The sequence below is a fragment of the Cucurbitaria berberidis genome (assembly GCF_010015615.1).
Source record: "Cucurbitaria berberidis CBS 394.84 unplaced genomic scaffold K460scaffold_8, whole genome shotgun sequence".
NCBI lineage: Eukaryota > Fungi > Ascomycota > Dothideomycetes > Pleosporales > Cucurbitariaceae > Cucurbitaria > Cucurbitaria berberidis.
Genome location: NW_024468942.1, coordinates 248160 through 266545, shown reverse-complemented (window position 1 = coordinate 266545; position 18386 = coordinate 248160). Strand labels below are relative to the sequence as shown.

The window sequence follows — 18386 nt, the reverse complement described above, 5'->3', positions numbered from 1 at the left end:
CTTTTCTTCTCTCCTACGTTGTTCAGCAAAATCACTCCACTATGAGGTGGAGCAAAGCAGTCGTGTCTTTTCGGCAGTTTTAATCGCTCAGCTATGAGACACATCCAACATTCCTGCTAACCTACAGGTAACGAGTCGTCGCAACTCTGTATACTTCAACAGGTACGTTCATACTTTCTTCGCACGATTTCGCTACGCACTCAAGCTCTAAGATGAAATGTACATCGACCATTAAACACTTTAGGAAGAGCCGGAAAAGGTATGGCTAGCATCGACATATGTTACGCCGTCGCTGCTTATAACTTGGTCTCTGAAGAGCAACATTTTCTCAGCACATTGCACACCCTGGGCGTGAATACCTGCTGACGAGAGGAAAACAGATAGATGTGATCATCCAGTCAAGATGCCTACTGCATTATTACCTCTGCGTACGTGCGCACGCCGATGATAGTCGTACGTCCATACGATCGAACCACATCCGACCGAATCGGCGACTTGGCACATGGCATGGTTTTGATGGCTCACAACAGTGTGTTACTTTGGTTTTGGCACTCGTCACTGCAAAGATAGTGTAAGAACATGGGAGGTCGAAACACGATGATTTCCTAGTGATATGATTCTATGCATGCAGCATATCTGTCCAGCTGTCACAACATAGTAAGGTAGCAGCATCGAGCTCCAAGGTTGAGACAGTTGGTGTCGCCTTCACTCCGTGGAGGTCACCAGGCGCAGGCGTCGTTTCGAAAGGCTGTAAGAGTATGTCGTTTATGACGACGAGGCTTGGATCTATATTGTTAGGCTCGTAGCCCGCACTCCAAGATTGAAGTAGCATATTCACATCAATGTCAATATCAATGCCAGTCGTAGATGCCTGAACAGCTTCTGCGGCGAAGTCATCCGTCCAGATCGCATTATGATCAGCCCCAAAATCTACCAGATCATTAAAGTCGAACGTCTCCCAGTCGGTTGTTTCGGCGCTTTCAGTAGAGGTTGCGGCTGCCCTCGGACTGACGTGCTCTACCGTCTTTGCTTTCGTGTACTCGTTTGGGGTCATGCCCGTCTTGTCTTTGAATATCTTGTGAAAGTATCGTGGAGTAAGGCCAACATTTTTCGCAAGATCCTGCAGCCTGAACACCTTCGGGTCGTTCTTCTTGAAAGCCTCGTCGATCAGAAGGCATGCCTTCTCTACTGCTCGCTCTTGAGGATCCTCCGGTACCATGTTCGGCTTGCACCTCTTACAAGCTCGGAACCCTGCCGTCTCTGCCTCGAAAGGGGTCTTATAAAAGCCAACATTTGCTCGACGCGCTAAGCGTCCAGGGCATGTCGGCCTGCAGTAAATATGTGTTGACCTGACAGAGTAGATGAATTGCCCATTCGCGTTTGGGTCGCGAGTAACCAGCGCTCGCCACCGAGCGGCGTCAGTTATGTAAGCCATGAGCACTCGAGTCTCCTTTGCTATAATCTAATTAATCCACAGGCTTTCAATGATTGTTTTGACCTAACGGTACCTTTGTGGCTTTGAAGAGAGGCCGCCGGATCAGCAAGGATGTGTCTTCAAGAGCGCGCTTTTGATGACCAAAGGGGTTCGCTGAGGGATTGGAGCGTTTCGAGATGATCGCTTTCAAAGGTTGAGAAAGTGGGTGACGATTGATCTGGGAGTTTAGGGGACGGGTGTGGGGTCTTGCTGGTATTCAAGACATGATTGAGATCCATGCTGGAGTTGAAGGGTCCAGGGCCACATGCGCTCTGATTGGCCATATTGAAAGCACATGCGATGACGCATGCTCGTACCTTTCCTAATACCTACAAGCGTTTCGAGTTGACATGATGGATCCATGATTCAATCTACAGCTTACTAAAGACGAACAATAGGTGTTGAAGTCTCTGCGGGGGATGATCACCTGACACCGCGACTGCTCTTGCCCTTCCAGCCTTCAGCATGTTGGGAGATGCAGGCACGATGGAGGCCCTCATCAGGGGACGCGCGAGGAGATGGAGTAACCTACATGCCTCCGTGTTCTGCGCCTACCTGATCATAGCGACACCCTCCTCAACCCTTCAAGATGCTCGATAGGCCGGATGCCGGTGTGATGCCCGGTATCGTAGCACTTCCACCGACGACAGCGAGACAAATTGGCTCCGGTCAAGTCCTTGTGGACCCAAGCTCAATCGTCAAAGAGTTGATTGATAATGCTCTGGATGGGAGGGCGAAGAGCATCTTCGTAGATATTACCGCCAACACCATCGACACCATCCAAGTGAAGGATGACGGCCACGGCATTCCAGCCGAAGACCGCGCCCTAGTCTGTCGTCGTTACTGCACGAGCAAGATCAGAGACTTCCACGACTTGAAAGAGGTGGGAGGGCAATGGCTCGGCTTCCGCGGCGAAGCTTTGTCAAGCATGGCTGAGATGAGTGGCACGCTTTCAGTTACCACCAGGGTGGAAGGAGAGCCGGTCGCCGTCAAGCTGAAGTATGGGCGCAATGGTGAGCTTGCTTCGTGAGTATATACTGCTATCACTACCAGCAATTCTTCCCTCGGCTGACGACCAAGTTAGGACTGAAAGGGACTCACATCCAATTGGAACGACGGTCAAAGTTACCAACTTCTTCGAGCATATACCAGTTCGCAAGCAAACAGCATTGAAGAGCTCTACTAAATGGCTCGGTAAGATTCGCCGTCTTATACAAGCCTATGCTCTCGCTAGGCCTGCTGTTCGATACAGACTTCACATACTTAAAGCGAAGAACGAAAAAGGTGACTTCGTGTATGCACCAAAGGCAGATGCAGATATTAAAGACATCATTTCTAAGGTCATTGGAAAGGATTGCGCCCTCCAATGCGACTGGACTGCCATGGAAACAGACGGATTTGAAATTCGTGCGATTCTGCCTAAACCCACCGCACACGGGTCAAAGATCGCAAATCACGGTGCTTTCGTCTCCATCGACGCGAGACCGATGTCCAACAGTCGAAGGACTGTCAAGCAAGTGGTAGCTGTAGTAAAGGACAGACTCCGCAAGTCAAACTCCTCGCTTGGAGCCGTGAAAGATCCTTTCTTTTGTATGAACATCATATGTCCACCTGACAGCTATGACCCCAACATTGAGCCTGCGAAGGACGATGTGATGTTTGAGAATAGAGATCTCATCATGGGCGCCATCGATAAGCTACTGTCATCATACTACCCTATAATTATTACCGAAACAGAGGATATCGAGCCGCCAACATCTGCCCAACGCCCGCAAGAGTTCGAGCTTGACGAGCGACCACTTCGAGATCAGACACCAGTCTCAGTCTATGAGGATGCTTTTACAGGATTGGGCGAGGAGAATATGTCCAAGTCACCGCAGGATCAGCCGCGATGGAGATCCAGCATGTACGGCATTGATGAAGATGATCTGGAATTTCTACAGGAGAACCGGCCTCTAGTGATCGAAGAAGAGGAAGGCCTTCGAGCCGCAACCGTGTCCAACCCATGGACTATTGCACTGATGAATGCTGCCATCAATCCAAAGAAACTGACTGCCAATAGACAGTTGCTGAGTCCGGCTAAAAGTCAGAGAGCATCCACCCCGATGCCTAGCTCTCCCACATCTGCCATCACTCCCTACAGAAACATGCCATCTGAGCCTTTGACACCCCAGACTTCATCGCGATCGAACATGCTAAGGTCTTCATTAGACAATGAACTAGAAAAGAGCATTCAACACCTACCTCGTCCTTCATCGGAAGGACACCCCGAGAGGGATCGCAGGGAACATGGACCTGGATTCCGAGATGAAGAGCTGTCTAACATATCGCCATCTAAGTCTAGGGATCCGACTTGTTCTACTCAAGTCAACTTCGAACGCCCAGGGATACAACCTTCTGAAACGAACCAGTTCAGCTCTACCTTACAAGATACGTCACCTATACCATTGTCTGCTCCGCGCCGAAACCAACGGAAACAACAAGCGTTGGATGATACATGGTTTGGACAACCAATGCGTGGTTCCGAGCCTTCGCAGCCTTCTCATCACCAGAAGCGAGCAAAGCATCGGGATGTCCCAAGACCTGTTATGGCTGCAACGGAGCGTCTGATAGAGGACAGACCGTACTCTAAAAATAACACTGATATCCGTAGCTTCCTCCGACGAAATATGAGGCCTCAGAGACGTGCTTCTGACGATCGTTCACCTGCGCCACGTTTTCCACGTATCGGTTTTCAACTTAAATCAAGTCAGTTCACAGGAGAACTATCTCTAGTTAACGGTTGTGGAGACCGTCCCTCTCCGCCGAGTAGTCAACGAGGGACCCCGTTTCATGGTAGTTCGAGGGCTACCTCTGCAGAACCTCAACCTCGCTCGAAGCATTTCAGAGATCAGTTGTTGTTTCATTCCGACCGCGGGACAAGTCCTGGGCTGCATGACATAGCATCACAATTCAGAGCATATGCCAAGCGAGAAGGCCCTTCAGTCGTCCTCTCCACGGGTAGCCAAACTTCGATGCTCCTTGACACGAGGTCTGAAATTGATAGAAGGGATCCTCAAGTTCATAGAGGCAACGGTGCCGTCCCCGATCCTCGCGAAATGATTCTTCAGTCCCAAGCCTACGAAAACGGATTCTCTCAGTCACACGCCCTTCGTCCTTCCTCGGTAGGTAGTGAGCGTCTATTACTACTATCCCCAAAGGCTCAAGATCTAAATTTGTCCCTGAGTCCAATGCGGAGAAAGGAGACACGCCTAGCACCAGCCCGTGAGTCAGCTAAGAAGACTCACCGGCTTAGACGTTACACGACTGATGGTTTGGAACGTACAAAGTCCTCCAAACTCCCGCTCGAGCGAGTGCCTCACGGTTACCGTATCCAGGATGTCGTGCTTCCGCTCGCTCCAAGTCTCGTCGCTGTTGTTCAGAGCGCTCGCAAGCTTGACATGAGTCGCAATAGCCTGGAATGGGGCTATTCACTTGATCAAGCTTTTGATGCCTTTGCGGAACGTAACACAGAAAGGAAGATTATGGACTGGGTGATCAAGATCGACGAGATGTTGCACGAGCAGCACGAGAGGATGGATCGTGTTGACACGCGCTGTGAGCTGCACGAGGGTATACAGAGAGGGCTAGATGCCAGGAAAGAGCAAGACGGAGGCAATGACACGATCGAAGATATCATCCACAATTGGGGCCCGGTGCCGGCTGAAAATGTGCTTGAAGACATGTCGGACTTCAGTATGTCGCAGTTAGTTGACTTGGATGCCGATGTACACGTAGCGACTATGGGAGTGGTCGAAGACAAAAGCCCGATCAAGGTGGCAGATGACTTCGATGATGACATTGACGATATGTTAATGGATCTCTAGTCGACAGAGGGTCGGTTGGAGGCCTCCAAGCTTACAGTCAGGTAGCAGAAGCAAGGATATGATGTGCAGGTGTGGTGGTATGTTAAAATGCATGCTGCTTACTGGAAAACCCATATCGAATAGGCTCACCGCTAGCTAGAGTCTTAAGATAGGTGCGACAGTGGCATATCTAGTGACCTGTACAAGGGAAAGTGCATGTACCTCGCGGGTTCCAAAATGATTATGAAGATTCTAGGGGTATCTACAAATACTACTTTCAAAGAGTTGAGAACTTTTATGAGTATCCAATAGGGTAGTCCCTCATCATTTCTGTGCGAGATGCCATTATACACGGCTCTCAGCTACGCATCCTCCAACACCCGGCCGTCGCAACAATCAAATCTCCCTGAACGCAACCTCCTCAGGTAACCGGAAAGTCGCGCAGAACATCCTCTTCTTGGGCGCCACGTCCCTGACATCATAAATATGCACCTCAGGTGTTTCCGGCGTAATCTCATAGCCTAATTGTCGGCTGATCTCCTCACAAATCTCTTTGGTCTCAGCGACGTTATCGTCGCTCTTTGTGCTGAAGCAGTGTGCATGCACCATTGGCAACCCTTGTTTTGTGACGAGCTGTTTGATCTCATCGATGGAGATGTTCGAGGGTAGGTGAGGGTTGGAGGAAGAGTACAGGCCGATGAAGGAAGGGAGGAATGTTATTGCGCTCGCGGGGAGGTTCATAACATAGTGTGCGAAGATGCGTGGTTGCACCAGTGTCTTTATCGGCTCAGGTTTCCTAACATTCTCCGGCGCGGATCTTGAAAACTTGGTTTTGGGGTAGATGGCGACTTGATGCTCGCTCTTGAGCAGATCTGCTGAAGCTTTCTTGATGAAGTCACCGCCATCCATGTTCCAGCTTCTCACAAAGTCCCCAACCTTGTTGATCCTAATGTTATCGACCAAGCTCTTGTAGCTCTCCGGATTCAGGTCGTTTGCCCAGACGAAACACTTCTTTTTCCCACCTGGCACAGCGAAGGGCCCCACGCCGGCCATGACATCACACACGGCCTCGCCCTCTTTGAATAGAATGCACAGCCGCTCATGCTCGGTGTGCAGCCTCGTATTCCAGTACACCTTGGCGAAGTCGAACTTGAATATGCAGCCTTGCTCGCGCAGTTCAACATCCATATTATCCTCTCCATATAGCACTTCGTACTGAAACGTGCGGAAGGCATTCTCAGTGCCCACGTTGTCCAGCTTATTTATCACTGTCTTAACCATGGGGTTCTTGTCAGCAAGGACCGTGGCAATGAGGTGTTTGTATGGCCAGTATCGTTCGCGGAGATTCAGGTGTGCGACGTGACCGGCGAGGGCAAAACCTTGGGGTATCTCATCGTCGGATTTCTTCTCGGGTGCGGGGATGATGGCGGAGGTGATCTCAGAGTAGGAGAAGTAATCGTAGTCAAGGTTTAGTTGGAAAGGTATGACGCCTAACGTGCCATCCTGCTCGAGGTCGCGCAGCTTAGGGGACCATGTTGTGCGGTCTAACTGGAGTGAGGACTCAGCACATCTAAACAAGTCTTCTATCACCACACGTACCGTTGTGGACGACCTCTGGTCGCAGTAGCAGGCATTTCCCACCCTTCTGCGCTCGCTCTTGATCTGTATCCGGCCTGACAGGATCGAGTCGGCTGTTCTGTAGCGTCTCCCGGCTTGCTGTAAGCTCTTTGCGGCATCGCGATATGTCTTTGGAGTTGAAGATGCGGGCGGCCGAGGTGGGGATAGTTTTTTGGAAGAAGCTGCGGTCCAGCACCTTCATGGCGCGGTTGATGGGAGGGGCGAACATGTCGGTCGAGGCGTCGGACGAGGCCATAGATAGCTACGGTGTTGCAAACAGAATGCGCGGCTTGCTCGTGGAAGTGAAGTGAAGTGTAGGCAACTTTTCTTGGTGATGGCGCAGGGTCCGGGGTGTCAGGTACCAAAGTTCGCAGGCAGTCTACCCCTCGAGAGATGCGGCCAGCGTCGCAGTTAGGCTTCTCGCTCCTCGGTCGCAGTGGTAAAGCTGCATCTGGACTGTTTTGCAAATATGACGGTTCTTCTAGAATGGACCAGGGCCTGCTGCACGTCCACAGTTTGGCTGGGATATCCCAGAGCGGTCACCCGCTGCAGGGCTGGCAAGGATTCGCGCGTAATCTCGAGAAGTTGGCCTTGACCGCGATTCAACAACACAGCCAGGTACCCCCCAAATCACCCACCTCCTGAGCCACTTCGAGTGCCCCAGACGCCGTCGACGTGCCATGAAGCCTCACAAATCCCGCATATGATCGCAGCATTGACTCTGAGCCGTGCACTGCCTGCGCTTCTCCACACGTAGTTGCAACCTCGGACTAGAAACATTTCGCAACCTACACCATGGCATCTGGAGGAGGGAATATCAAGGTGGTGGTGCGGTGTAGGCCCTTCAATGGGCGAGGTACATTCTCCAGGCTTCGAGCTTATACAGACAGGCTAACAGCGGGCAGAAAACGCGCGCAATGCACAGTGTATTGTGCAGATGAAGGGGGACCAGACCATCCTCGCCCCCCCGTCACATACCGATGTCAAGGGCAAAGCTGCCAAAGCCGCCCTCGAGGGCACCAAGGCATTCGCCTTCGATAGGTCATACTGGTCCTTCGACCGCAACGCCCCGAACTATGCCGGCCAGGACAACCTCCACGACGACCTCGGCAAGCCGCTGCTTGACAATGCTTTCCAGGGATACAACAATTGTATCTTCGCCTATGGGCAGACGGGCTCGGGAAAGTCGTACTCGATGATGGGGTACGGCAAGGAGTACGGCATCATCCCCAAGATTTGTCAAGACATGTTCGAGCGGATCAAGGTCCTGCAGGAGGACAAGAATTTGAGCTGTACCGTCGAAGTATCCTACTTGGAAATCTACAACGAGCGCGTTCGCGACCTCCTAAACCCGTCGAACAAAGGCAATCTACGAGTTCGAGAACATCCTTCGACTGGCCCGTACGTGGAAGACCTGGCAAAATTAGTCGTCCAGTCCTTTCCTGAGATCGAGAACTTGATGGACGAAGGAAACAAGGCCCGTACCGTTGCCGCGACCAACATGAACGAGACGTCCTCGCGATCGCACGCCGTTTTTACTCTTTGTCTTACCCAAAAACGCCACGATGTCACAACTAGCATGAGCGGGGAAAGGGTTGCAAAGATTAGTCTGGTCGATTTGGCAGGATCAGAAAGAGCACAATCGACTGGCGCAACGGGAGCTCGACTGAAGGAGGGTGCGGAAATCAACAGATCTCTCTCTACACTTGGTCGTGTCATCGCAGCGCTGGCCGACTTGTCCATCGGCTCCAAGAAGAAGATACAAGTACCATATCGAGACTCAGTTCTAACATGGCTGTTGAAAGATTCGCTGGGAGGAAATAGTATGACAGCTATGATTGCTGCCATTTCGCCTGCCGACATCAATTATGAAGAAACGCTGTCAACTTTGCGTTACGCAGATTCTGCGAAGCGCATCAAGAATCATGCCGTCGTCAACGAAGATCCAAATGCGCGCATGATTAGGGAACTCAAGGAAGAGCTGGAGAAACTTCGCTCCCAGCTTACCGGAGGTGGATCAAGTGGCTCCAACGGCATAATGGAAGAACAATACGCCCCCGACACGCCTCTTGAGAAGCAAATAGTCTCCATTACTCAAGCAGATGGTACAACCAAGAAGGTTTCAAAGGCCGAGATCGTGGAGCAACTGGGCCAGTCTGAGAAGCTCTACAAGGATCTAAATGAAACATGGGAGGAAAAACTCGCAAAGACCGAAGAAATCCACAAGGAGCGAGAGGCTGCTTTGGAAGAGCTCGGTATCAGCATTGAAAAAGGCTTTGTAGGTCTCTCAACGCCTAAGAACATGCCGCATCTGGTAAACTTGAGTGACGACCCTCTTTTGACCGAGTGTCTGGTCTACAATCTGAAGCCGGGAACGACGACCGTAGGCAACTCCGATGTTGACGGGCAGACGGCCCAGATACGCTTGAACGGTTCACAAATACTTGCGGATCACTGCAATTTCGAGAATGTAGATGGAAAGGTGACGGTAATACCAAAGGAAACCGCGAGCGTCATGGTCAACGGCGTCCGAATAGACAAGCCCAGGTTGCTCAAGAGTGGGCATCGCATCATCCTTGGCGACTTCCACATCTTCCGCTTCAACAATCCACAGGAGGCAAGAGCTGAGCGCGCAGAGGTAGGAACAAGCCTGCTCCGACATACAGTAACCGCGAGCCAACTCAGCTCTCCGTCTCCTGCGCCAAGACCTGGCCACGACAGATCGTTCAGTACGATTAGCGTAGCGAACTCCGACTTCGACCCTGACAGCCCTAGAGCGGGATCGCCCGCCTTCTGGCAACGCGGCCGCGAATCTGAGTTCTCGTACGCTCGGAGAGAAGCTCTAACTGCGTGGTTGGGACCTGACAAGCGGATCGAAAACCTCCCAGACGAAGATTTCGAGGCCTTGTTCGAAGATCTCAATAGACTCCGCGAGACACGAAAGGCTCGCCCTGAAAGTCGGATATACCAAAGTGACGAGGATATGGAGTCGATTTCTTCGTACCCTGTGAGGGAAAAGTATGCGTCTGGAGGGACTTTCGACAACTTCTCGCTCGATACCATGTTGACGATGCCTTCCACGCCACTGCAGGATGGTAGCGAAAAGATGCAAGAGATTAGAGAGGATATGGAAGAAAGGTCAAAGGCAAATGAGAAAGCTAAAGACGAGTTAGAAGAGCTTCGAGCCGCCAAAGAGGATATGCAAAAACAGTTACAGGCACAAAAGGATGCTTTTGAGCGGCAGCTGAGAAAGCTCGGGCACGAACCTACACCGGAGACGGATGGGGAAGCAGCAACCGAGAAGCCGAACGATGCCCATCTTGATCTAGTGCGGACTGTCTTCCAGCAGTGGCGGCGACGGAAGTATGTTACTATGGCAGAGACGCTACTCCAAAACGCAGCGCTCTTGAAGGAGTCGCAGATTCTGAGCCAGCAGATGGACAAGCGTGTCGTCTTCCAATTCTGCATTGTGGACGTCGGCCACACTGTTCCGTCGTCCTATGACTTGGTCAACATGGGTATCCCGGGTGAAGACGACGAGTTCCTTGATAACCAGCCCAAACCTTGCGTGGGTGTTCGCGTCATTGACTTCAAGAACGAAGTCGTTCATCTGTGGTCACTGCAAAAGCTCCGCCAACGTGTCCGACGCATGCATCAGATGCACCAGTACATGAACCGGCCTGAGTTCTTCCAGCACTTCAACCCTGAATCGCCCTTCTCTGACCCTTGTATGCCGGAGTTTTCGCGTGTCGGCGATGTTGATGTACCGCTCGCTGCTGTCTTCGAGGCCAGGGTACGCGACTTCAGCCTTGATGTTATATCTCCGTATACGGCAAACCCGATCGGTATCATCCGGCTATCTCTAGAGCCCTCATCTGCCGAAGCTCCTTCAACTACGCTAAAGTTTAATGTCGGTATGCACGAGTTTGTTGGTTTTCCAGAGCGGGAGGGCACTCAAGTGCACGCTGTTCTCTTCGTACCCGGTATTTCAGATGAGAGTGGCGCGACGACCACAACATGGATCACCAACTTTGACGAAGGCCCGATCCGTTTCGAGAGCGTGCATAGTATGAGCTTGCCATATCCGAGCCCTCGCGACACGTTCCTCCGTATTTCCATATTCGCAAAGGTCACCGATATACACCTAGACAAGCTGCTCAGCTGGGACGACATGCGCGACTCGGCGGAGAAGCCAAAGCAGAAGCGTCGCAACGCACGACTACCCGAGTCGGAATTCTACACAGAAGATGCGCACGACATCTTCTCGCGCATTCAAATCCACGAGATTACAGACGATGGCACATACCAGCCTGTTGAGGTCACGCAGAGCAGCATCATGGACGCAGGAGTGTATCAGCTTCACCAGGGTCTGGCGCGGCGCATCGTTGTGAACCTGACTCATACCTGTGGCGAGACACTACAGTGGCAGAACGTGACCTCAATGCGCATGGGTCGCATTCGACTAATCGACGCCTCAGGCAACGCTCCTGGTCTCGACTCCCCTGTCAAAGAAGTTCCCGTAGACCTCGTAGCGCCGCCTGTGGTCAGAGACAACGCGGATGGTACTACAAATGTAAAATTCGTTGGACGATGGGACAGCACCGCCCACGGCTCACTACTCCTCGACCGCGCGACCCAGGAGAAGTATCGCGTCCAAACAACACTACTATTCGATGTCACGTCCTCCAAATTTATCGAACCGATGACCTTTTCACTCGACCTAGCATTGCAAATCCGCGGCCGATCATACGTTCGCCAGAATTCAATGTTTTCATTAGCCGCCATCTGGAACACAGTCAAGATCGTTCACTCCACGGTCGGCATCTTCAACGTCGCCATTCGACCGACGTCTGTCAAGCGTGCCACAGATCTTTGGCGCATGAATACAAAGGATGACTATATCAAAGGCGAAGAACAGCTAGCAGGTTGGACACCACGTGGCGTCTCCTTGGTGCGAGACTTCATTGGGATAGAGAAGCGGAGGAGGAGGATTGCGGAGATAGAAACCGCGCGATCTACTCTCTCGTCCAAAGCTCTCAGCATTCCCGCCTCAACTTCAATAAGTTCATGGTCCGAGCTAGATGATCGACAAAAAGCCCTCCTGCAGCGCGTCATCTCCCTATGGAATACAAAACAAGCACCCGCCGAAATCATTTTAAATTCCACGAATCTCGAACCACCTAGTAATGGTGCCGCATTCGCACCACGCTCCGCATCGCCTTCGCCGTCTCCTACACCAAGTCTTACTGCGACCGTGCGCTACATCTCTAAAAACCCAACCTTGATGAAGGCATCGTACCTCCTAACACCTGACCTGACGAACACAAAGTGGGTGAGGAGATATGTGGAACTGAGAAAACCGTATTTGCACATATATTCCGTAGATGGGGATGAGATTAATGCGATCAATATCTCTACTGCCCGGGTGGATCATTCACCGCAGATTGCGCGACTTTTGGGTGGAGGCCATGGACAGCAGAGTAATGGGGCAAACGGGCACGCGACGACAACACCCGGGCAGAAAGACACTGTCTTCGCTGTGTTTGCGCGCAGCAACACGTATATCTTTAGGGCAAGAAGCGAGCGTGAGAAGATAGAGTGGATACTCAGGCTTGATCAGAGCTACTTTTCGAGTGAGGGGAGTGAGGAGTCGCCTTGAAGACTGAGTATATCATGCGATTCCCTCAGTCGAGCTTAGGAAAGATTACGCTTGGACACGTGTAGATGGTCAATTGATCTAACCTTTACTTCTTTGTACCTAGTACCTTCGCTCGAGCTCGAGCTAGATGGGGGGAGAGCTCCGACGATGTTTCTTTTGTACCACCCGCGAGCTTCGGCGTTGGACACAGCCTCTTTTCTTGGGATACCCAGAGCAGTACGTGCTCATCTGGTTGCGCCATCATTTAGCATAGAGATCTATCTATCTATCAATCAATAGCCACATCACCACCACTAAAAAATTGATATTGACGATCCCTATACATACTCTCAAATGGCTAGAATACATGTTCTAGCAGCGGAAGTTTCGTTTTAAAGCCTAGATAGTATGCTACTTTTTTCAGTGTGCCTAGAGTAAATACGCTACTATCTATCAGACAATGAGGAATTTGTTGATCACGTCGTCCCACCTAAGACATACCAAGAGCGGCGGTTGTAGACGCCTTGTCATGGCTAGTACGGAACCCAAACATCGACAAACTTGCGACGCAAAGTCGGGGCTCTGTAGAGGAGCTACATTACTGCTAGCTTTGTTGGTTTCGCTTCACCTTTTTAATGTACCATAGATCACGCTCCTGTTAGTCCATTGTAGAGTACTACTACATAAGCTTTGGTATGAGTCGCAAATTTTTCTTTCATTTATCTAGATATCCTAAATATATACAATACAGTCTAAAACCTCATGATAGATTCAGCATATCCGCCTCCACAATCTCATGCTCATGAGTCTACAACGTTCAGTCCCGCGTGACTACCCAGTTCTTTGATACGTGAATCGCGTCATCTGGTTGTTCCGCAGTCAACTTCCTTTCCGAGCTCGCATCGTCATGAGTGACGGTAACATGCGTTTGGTCCTTGTCACGCTGAAAGATTGTTAACCCTGATCTGAATACCCAAGTTCGAGAAGAGTTAAGACATACCAATTCTAACCATTGCGTGTAATGACCTGACCTGGATGAACCAGACTTCAAAGGCCCAGTCCCCGATAGTTTGAGCTCGGATTGTCGTCTTTTGCTGTCCGTGGCCGAGGACTTGTACTTTGCGCGCCATTGGAGGTAGTAAGGACGGAGCATGGGGATGTTGATGCAGAGACCAGCAAGCATGAGTTCGACAGTGCACAACATGAAAGTTGTGAGCGATGTACCTGTAAGGTTACCAACGAGATCTAGAGAAAGAGAGAGTCAGCTAAACTTCTTGTATGGCGTATGATCTAGATTGAGGAGAAGTACGTACCGATGGTGTACATGAGGATAAACCGCGCGATACTGATAACGACGCACGCCAGCCCCAAGCCAAAACATGCGAGCACGGCAAATTTCTCCGTCTTGCGCATTTGTAGTTGCCATACGCAACGCACCGGGAGCGCCACAATGAGCAGGTCCGTGATCAGATTCGTCATGATCACAAACTTCAACACGAGGATCTGATCAAAGCAGCGTCCGGTGCGGTAGACGGTCCATTGTTGCGCGATAGGGTTGCACAGGAAGATGAAGACAAAATTGAATATGACGGCCCAGAGGATGACGATGGTGCCGACAATGTATACCAAATTTCGAAGTTGCCGATTGAAGACTCGCAGATAGAGTGCGAGTTGGGAGAGCTTGAGAAAGGCGAGACACCAGATGTAGATCATCGTGAAAGCGAAAGTAATCTGGGTTAAGCAAAGTTGAGTTATCTCCAAAAGGCTCGAGACGTGGTAGAACCCTTACCTGCATAATGAATGGCAAGTTGTGGACAACTTTTTCTTGCAGTTAGTTGGGGAATTTTATCGTACCGTGATCGGTTGGGTTCAATCTACTCACGGTCGGGGTACACATGAGAGGTAGGAACGAAATCGTAGCCTACTCCGGCCGTAAAGACTGTTGTCCAAAGTCAATCAGAGCACGACTCTCGCGGTTGTTCGAAAAGTTTCCGCTTACCTGTAGCGTTCAGGCCGATAGTGCTTGTCGATAGGATCTGTCAGGCATGGTAAGTATCAGCTGCTCTTGTTCTAAAGGCTTGCGCCACTCACCAGCGCAACTATCGCCAGTGTATCGTCAAGTCCCAGGCCTGGTCCTCGTAGTCGTCCTCGAAACCGAAATCCCACATTTAATGCAAAGAGGAGCCACAGTATAGACATTGCTATTAGCGAGTCCCGGGCACCACCCGTCATTGGTAGTTTATGTGTTGCTAATACCATGATTTATGGCGAAGAGTAGGCTGACTATAGTAACGGGATGGTATTGGAGGCGCTAGAGAGGACCGAAGTGGCGTCAATCAGAAGGAACCACGAAGGTGGAAAGTCAAACATGGAAATGCGACGAGAAAGATGAGAGTGGCTTCGAATGTTTGAGCCTCAATGCAGACTGTCTTCTCCTGAAAGGCACTGTTCAGTGCCTATCGCAGGACTATGGGGCTGTGGATCCGCAAACACGGCCTATGCAGGTTCCCCTGCTAGAGAAGACAAACAAGAAAGGGAGTCCTAGTAACGATCTTGCTTCAATTAAAAAAATAGCTTTCCTCTACTTCTGACTCTATAGACGCGTAGGGCGATTCATGGTGTTGATCATAATTCCTAGCAAAGCGAATGATCGCATCGGCGAGTCTAGAGATGGTCAAACCATACGATAATGATTGAAGAAGAAATTAAAATGCCGACGGGGAGACGGTGAGGGGGTCTTAGGCAGGACAAGACCCACGTCGGTCGTCTGCCCTGAGCCGTACCGCGACTACCGTCATGTCGCCAGCCGATCGTTAGCACCAATCAACATGTCCAAATTTGCCTTAGTCGTGTGCAGGGTTAAGCTCGCACTCCACTGCGGGTCCATTAACACGAATTCATACGGCAAACGGCATGCAGCTTTGAGCATAGTTAGCATGTTGAAGAGCCAATCATACAAACTTGATATCGAAACTGTCGGTGTCGAAAAGAGTTTTCCTCGGCAACAGACACGCTATCCTTGAAGTTGAGCGGTTTCAGGTTGATCGCAGGTACCTGGCCACGAAAGGAGTAGAGGCGATCCATCAGCATATCTGAATTGTAAATAAAGGTACATACCTGGGTATGTGTTTACTCTCTGAAACGTCTCTGCCTTTTTTCTTCTCTTGTGCAATTGTGTAGCGTCAAATTGCGCATGCCGACAACATGGAGTTTCATTCGGGCCTATTCCAAACGTTCTCTATTTTCAACGTCATCTGGCTCGCCACACTTTGGATTGGCTACCGCATCTCCATTGCACTCTACAACATCTCACCCTTCCACCCGCTCTCGCATTTCCCGGGACCGAAGATTGCAGCTGCATCCTACCTTTATGAAGCCTATCATGACTGGTGGTTGGTAGGGCGGTATGGCAAGGTCATTGCACGCATGCACGAGCAATATGGGCCCATCGTCAGAATCAACCCTGATGAACTACACTGTTCTGATCCTGCTTTCACCGACGAAATCTATGCTGGTCCTGGACGCGTGCGCGACAAGTGGCAGCATCAATTGAACACTGGTGGTGCCGGACCCGTCTCGGTGACCGGCTTCTCGACTGTCAATCATGAGTTGCACCGCGCGCGCAAGGCGACCTTGAGCAAGTTCTTCTCGCGCCAACAGATGCTTAAACTGGAGGGCGAGGTGCATGAATTTGCACAGATGACGGCCAACAAGATGCTTGCTTCGGCTGGAAAGGGCCCTTTCGATGTCAAAGAAGCGTTCAACTGTTTCACCGCCGACGTTATATCTCAGTACGCGTTTGGTGAGCCGATGGGTTTCGTTGCACAGGAGGGCTGGGAGCCCAATTTCGCCACTTGGGTCAAGTCTTTCTTCAAGAGCGCGTACATGATGAGGCACAATGCTCTTGGAAGGAAGATGGCACAGGTTATGCCTTTCATGGCCGATTATCTAGGTGAAGACATCAAGGCCGTCATGAAAGTAATGAATGTCACGATCCCAGAATACATCATGGCCGCCCTCAAGAATCCCGACAATGGACGAGTCTTTGCCGAAGCAATGAGTAACCCTAGCGCAATGTCGGAGGAGGAGAAGTACCGCTTTAACGGTGAAGGATTCAACTTTTTGCTTGCGGGCACGGAAACGACTGCGGTAAGCCATCGCCGTCTCCAGTAAGGAATACAGTGCTGTGACTGACTACAGTGATCCTAGGCCATTCTTACAGTCTTCACATACTGGGTTCTTGCCAAACCATCCGTCTACACGCGTCTCCTGTCCGACCTTGCCAACACCGGTCTCAACGCTCAAAACATGAAGTGGGTCGAGCTCGAAAAGTGCCCTTACTTCTGGGCCGTTCTGCAAGAGTGTCTGCGCATGATGCCCGGTGTCTCGCATAGGTCGGCTAGGATTGCTCGCGATGAAGACTTGCACTACAAAAGTGCGGACGGCAAATCTGATTGGGTGATCCCCAGAGGTACGCCTATTGGAATGACCTCTATGATCAACCATTGGAATACTGAGCTGTTCCCCAACCCTGACGATTTTGTTCCCGAGCGATGGCTTCTTCCAGATGGACAACCCAACTACCAACTGCAGAAGAAGTTGATTGCATTTGGAAAGGGTAGCCGGAGTTGTATCGGCGAGAAGTAAGTATTAAGCGCAGCGAGGCTTCATCGAAGTGAAGCCTCCATCTAAACCGGAAATCGTTGAAGCTAACGCGACTCACAGCCTAGCATACTGCGAACTATATATCATGGCAGCTCTCATGACTTTCTGCGTTATTCCAAGGTCGAGGCTTGTGGAAACCACAGTGGAGGATATCTCCTATGATCATGATCTAATTGTCGTGCAGACAACGAAAGGCTCTATCTCGGTTCGTATCGCTATCGACTAAGATCGTAGAAGCTTGGTTTTAGTCAAAGGAACGTTACTTATTCTTTCTTTGAAAACAAAGTCAACACTGCAACAGCGGATTATATAACGCAGTAGGAGAAACTAGTATAGAACTCTAATTTAGGTGCTATACCCAGCACTTTAACATAATATCAAGGCACACGTTTACACAATGCAAGGCCAGCTAAATGAATCCTGAAGAGACCTCGAAGATCGCCGTCAGCAACCCGGAATCGTTGCGATAAGAACGCCCAAATTCGCAGCCTTGGTTGAATTGTTGTACAGAGAATATTCATGAAACCTAGGACGCCGGCCTTTGTCCTACATCGAGTACGCGCGCTCTGTGTATTTTCGGATTCGTCGTATTCATCCTTCCGCAAATGTGGGTTGATCGTCTTGAGAGAAGATCCTGTGCACCACGCAGTCCTCTAAGAAGGCAGGTATGCATAAAAGTCAGCCGCATTGATGAGGAAAAAGACACTGAACATTCCGTGATTGTGTAGAAAGGTCCTGGGTTTCTCTTCATCTCGCTATCTTTCTTTTAACTGTCTCAGTGATGTCCGTCATGCCAACGTCTCGCACTGTTCGTCTAGTCTTCCAAGATCTCAATGCAGCTCTTGTATCCCGTTCACACAGCCACAACGGACAGTAAGCCTGCGTACCAAAATATCCCTACAATAGGAGTATAGATTCTTTCGTCTATACTGACAGAATGGTGTAGCTCGACAGCAGTATTTGAACATGCAGCGGCAGGAACCCTTCGAGGGAAACGTTGCACCCACGACCCAGCTTGTGAGCTAGACAGTAATTGGGAAAAGAGAATTAAGATCTTCTCTAGAGCAGCTGGCGTTGTGCCTGAAAAATGGGAACGAAGACAGGATATGTGGGCTGGGTGATGCGCCGTGTGCCATCTAGGTGGGGC

At 50.6% G+C, this 18386-nt stretch overlaps 6 protein-coding genes across 6 annotated transcripts; 3 read left to right on the top strand and 3 right to left on the bottom strand.

Moving 5' to 3' along the window:
* Positions 1 to 582: 582 nt before the first annotated feature.
* On the bottom strand, positions 583 to 1679 carry K460DRAFT_399620 (uncharacterized protein). Its single transcript, XM_040936245.1, has 2 exons — positions 1509 to 1679; positions 583 to 1455 (listed from the first exon to the last, which is right to left on the bottom strand). Exon 2 carries the CDS (start codon positions 1433 to 1435, stop codon positions 620 to 622), a length of 816 nt encoding a protein of 271 aa, XP_040782559.1. The 5' UTR covers positions 1436 to 1455; positions 1509 to 1679; the 3' UTR covers positions 583 to 619.
* Positions 1680 to 2063: 384 nt separating this feature from the next.
* On the top strand, positions 2064 to 5340 carry K460DRAFT_349578 (uncharacterized protein; the record flags this gene model as incomplete). The annotated part of the gene is made up of 3 exons (XM_040931433.1): positions 2064 to 2500; positions 2559 to 4396; positions 4736 to 5340. The coding sequence occupies 3 exons, from the start codon at positions 2064 to 2066 to the stop codon at positions 5338 to 5340; spliced, it is 2880 nt and encodes a 959-aa protein (XP_040782558.1).
* A 375-nt stretch (positions 5341 to 5715) lies between these two features.
* On the bottom strand, positions 5716 to 7474 carry K460DRAFT_421656 (guanine-N(1)--methyltransferas-like protein; the record flags this gene model as incomplete). The annotated part of the gene is made up of 2 exons (XM_040938157.1): positions 6919 to 7474; positions 5716 to 6863 (listed from the first exon to the last, which is right to left on the bottom strand). Exons 1-2 carry the CDS (start codon positions 7190 to 7192, stop codon positions 5716 to 5718), a joined length of 1422 nt encoding a protein of 473 aa, XP_040782557.1. The 5' UTR covers positions 7193 to 7474.
* On the top strand, positions 7301 to 13091 carry K460DRAFT_421655 (kinesin). Its single transcript, XM_040938156.1, has 2 exons — positions 7301 to 7792; positions 7842 to 13091. The coding sequence occupies exons 1-2, from the start codon at positions 7732 to 7734 to the stop codon at positions 12593 to 12595; spliced, it is 4815 nt and encodes a 1604-aa protein (XP_040782556.1). The 5' UTR covers positions 7301 to 7731; the 3' UTR covers positions 12596 to 13091.
* Positions 13092 to 13273: 182 nt separating this feature from the next.
* Positions 13274 to 15237, bottom strand: K460DRAFT_323779 (uncharacterized protein). The gene is made up of 7 exons (XM_040930550.1): positions 14666 to 15237; positions 14574 to 14610; positions 14457 to 14513; positions 14364 to 14392; positions 13888 to 14305; positions 13575 to 13819; positions 13274 to 13517 (listed from the first exon to the last, which is right to left on the bottom strand). The coding sequence occupies exons 1-7, from the start codon at positions 14831 to 14833 to the stop codon at positions 13392 to 13394; spliced, it is 1080 nt and encodes a 359-aa protein (XP_040782555.1). The 5' UTR covers positions 14834 to 15237; the 3' UTR covers positions 13274 to 13391.
* A 498-nt stretch (positions 15238 to 15735) lies between these two features.
* Positions 15736 to 17623, top strand: K460DRAFT_399615 (cytochrome P450). The gene is made up of 3 exons (XM_040936244.1): positions 15736 to 16723; positions 16784 to 17217; positions 17300 to 17623. Exons 1-3 carry the CDS (start codon positions 15779 to 15781, stop codon positions 17463 to 17465), a joined length of 1545 nt encoding a protein of 514 aa, XP_040782554.1. The 5' UTR covers positions 15736 to 15778; the 3' UTR covers positions 17466 to 17623.
* The last annotated feature ends 763 nt before the right edge of the window (positions 17624 to 18386 follow it).

Bases quoted from the DNA above. Each gene is read 5' to 3' on its own strand.
- K460DRAFT_399620 (XM_040936245.1), bottom strand. From the start codon at position 1,435: ATGGCTTACATAACTGACGCCGCTCGGTGGCGAGCGCTGGTTACTCGC.
- K460DRAFT_421655 (XM_040938156.1), top strand. From the start codon at position 7,732: ATGGCATCTGGAGGAGGGAATATCAAGGTGGTGGTGCGGTGTAGGCCC. The intron at 7,793-7,841 runs GTACATTCTCCA...AACAGCGGGCAG, and splicing joins TAGGCCCTTCAATGGGCGAG to AAAACGCGCGCAATGCACAG.
- K460DRAFT_323779 (XM_040930550.1), bottom strand. From the start codon at position 14,833: ATGGTATTAGCAACACATAAACTACCAATGACGGGTGGTGCCCGGGAC. The intron at 14,611-14,665 runs GTGAGTGGCGCA...CATGCCTGACAG, and splicing joins CACTGGCGATAGTTGCGCTG to ATCCTATCGACAAGCACTAT. The intron at 14,393-14,456 runs GTGAGTAGATTG...TGCAAGAAAAAG, and splicing joins CTCTCATGTGTACCCCGACC to TTGTCCACAACTTGCCATTC.
- K460DRAFT_399615 (XM_040936244.1), top strand. From the start codon at position 15,779: ATGGAGTTTCATTCGGGCCTATTCCAAACGTTCTCTATTTTCAACGTC. The intron at 16,724-16,783 runs GTAAGCCATCGC...CAGTGATCCTAG, and splicing joins CGGGCACGGAAACGACTGCG to GCCATTCTTACAGTCTTCAC. The intron at 17,218-17,299 runs GTAAGTATTAAG...CGCGACTCACAG, and splicing joins CGGAGTTGTATCGGCGAGAA to CCTAGCATACTGCGAACTAT.